At 46.0% G+C, this 2,348-nt stretch overlaps 1 protein-coding gene across 1 annotated transcript; it reads left to right on the forward strand.

The window, feature by feature from the left end:
• Positions 1-2: 2 nt before the first annotated feature.
• Positions 3-1,850, forward strand: TPBG (trophoblast glycoprotein; the record flags this gene model as incomplete). Its single annotated transcript, XM_026844093.1, has 1 exon — positions 3-1,850. A coding segment is annotated over one exon (828 nt), but the record flags the coding sequence as incomplete, so codon positions are not given.
• Positions 1,851-2,348: the final 498 nt, after the last annotated feature.

Consider the following 2,348-nt stretch of genomic DNA (forward strand, 5'->3'; position numbering starts at 1 on the left):
CCGGCGCCCTCGCGGCCCTGCCCGCCCTTCGGCAGCTGGACCTCAGCGGCAACCCCCTGGTCTCCCTCAGCCCGCAGGCCTTCGGCGAGGGCGGCAGCTCGCTGGAGGAGCTGGCCCTCCGCGGGGCCCTGCGCGACCACGGCGTCCTCCTCAGCCTGGCCACCATGCTGCAGGCCGGGGCCCTGCGCAACCTCAGCCGCCTGGACCTGGCCGACAACGGGCTGCTGCTGCTGCCCGCAGGCATGTTCACGGCCCTGCTCGCCCTGCGGCAGCTGGACCTCAGCAACAGCTCCCTGGTGGGCCTGCGAAACGTCTCCTTCCAGGGGCTGGGCCAGCTGCAAAGCCTCAACCTCAGCGACGGCTCCCTGGGCGTGCTGAGGAACGGCACCCAGGCCCAGTTCCGCGGCCTGCCCGCCCTCCGGCGCGTCGGCCTGGGCCGCAACGCCTGGGTCTGCGACTGCACCGTCGAGGACCTGGTGGCCTGGCTCAAGGAGAGTGACCAGGCCGAGGGCAAAGAAGCTCTGACCTGCGCCTACCCCGACAAGACGTTGGGTAAAGCCCTGCTGAAGATCAACGGCTCGGATCTGAACTGCTCCGTGCCCGTAGACCTGCCTTCCCAGCTACAGACTTCCTACGTCTTCCTGGGGATAGTCTTGGCTCTCATCGGGGCCATTTTCCTCCTGGTTTTGTACTTGAACCGAAAAGGAATCAAAAAGTGGATGCACAACATCAGAGATGCCTGTAGGGATCACATGGAGGGCTACCACTACAGATACGAGATCAATGCAGACCCCAGGTTAACAAACCTCAGCTCCAACTCGGACGTCTGACGAAGCGCCATGGACGCGGGGCAGCGCACAGTAGCTATGCATGAAAAGTAGACTTATGCTTTACCCTCTGCTTGCTTCCCTCTCTGAGAAATCTCAGACGTGCTTGTAATTTGAGAGGGATATGCCTCCCTGTGATGTCAAGTTCATTTTTGTTTTGAGATGCTGGACAGCTGCGCATGGCGTTGGGCTGTATGTAGGAAACAAGCTGCTACTTCTTTTCCTCCTTACCTGTCTGTACTTGTGGGAATTTTTTTTTTCAACAAAAGATAAAAAGGATTCTTTCTGATGCTCCAAAGCCACCAGAGTTCATAAAATAATTTACCGATACAGACACCATTCAACAAAAGCTGCCTCAACTTTTTGGGGAAAAAATTGTTATGTTTCTCTGTGCCAGTTTTGATCTTGTGTATCCAAGTTGCAATGACAATGATTCCGTTTCACAGACTACCTTGAGATTTAAAAAAACAAACTCCTTTTAACAACTCCTCTGTTAAAAAGAAGGAATTCAAATAGTGAGCATGCACAAATGCTTTATAGTTTTACATGTTAGGAAACTTAAGATCTCAGTAAGTCTCTTATTATTTTATAAAGTTATTTTTGATTGCAGTTTATGTGAAAAGAGGGTTTTTATACAAACTGCATCTAAACTCCATCTGAACTGTTAAATTCAATAAACAGTCTTACGAGAACTGTTGTGTTAAAGTTTGCTGCTCGATGAGAAATGTATGGACATCTAAGAATGTGGATAGCTGTGAAGTAATAGCCCAGTAGTAGTAATCTGAATAAAATTTTATACAAATGTGTAGCTTAGAGGCATAAAGGTTCGACAATGTTGTGAAATATGCTAGGAGAATTACATCGGTCAATGATGAGAGCAGTTTCACTTGGCAAAAAAAACCCCTGGTCTGCTCTCTCGAAACAACTGCAAAATGTTGAAACAGATGCTACGGTCTACCTTGCTGGGAAGGTACAAACTGATAGAATTTTCATAAGGTCTTCCCTACCAAATTAAAATAAACCCCAAAGTTCAAATTAAATTGCAGAGTTTGTAAGCTAAAGAAAATTGTACCTGAATGGAATTGTTTATTATAAAGAAAACATACTTTCATGACCTGAACTAAATTAAATGCAGCTCTCGTGTAGTCGCTGAGCTTCAGGCTTGTAAATCAGTGCAGCACTTATTAAGTGCTTACTGTTTCATTTTAAGCTCTTGGTACTCATGAAGTTCAGCAGTGATCTACATCAAGTAACTTGATGGAACTTTACATTTATCTTAAATCTTATAACAGGTGCATTTCAATATTTTATGTTACTCATGCTTATTGTTTGGAAATGCATTTTCTTGTAAATAGATAAAGCATGCAGAGAAAAAATTTAAAAATGCATCATTTTATATGCAACTCTGATGACATATGAAAAGATTAGCAAGAACCTTCTGATGGCCACCAATAATTAATGCACTTTTTCTAATCCATTTATAGATTTTTAATGAAAAAAACTACACGAACTGTAAAAGTG

Source organism: Athene cunicularia, assembly GCF_003259725.1.
Source record: "Athene cunicularia isolate RWA chromosome 3 unlocalized genomic scaffold, athCun1 chr3_part1, whole genome shotgun sequence".
NCBI lineage: Eukaryota > Metazoa > Chordata > Aves > Strigiformes > Strigidae > Athene > Athene cunicularia.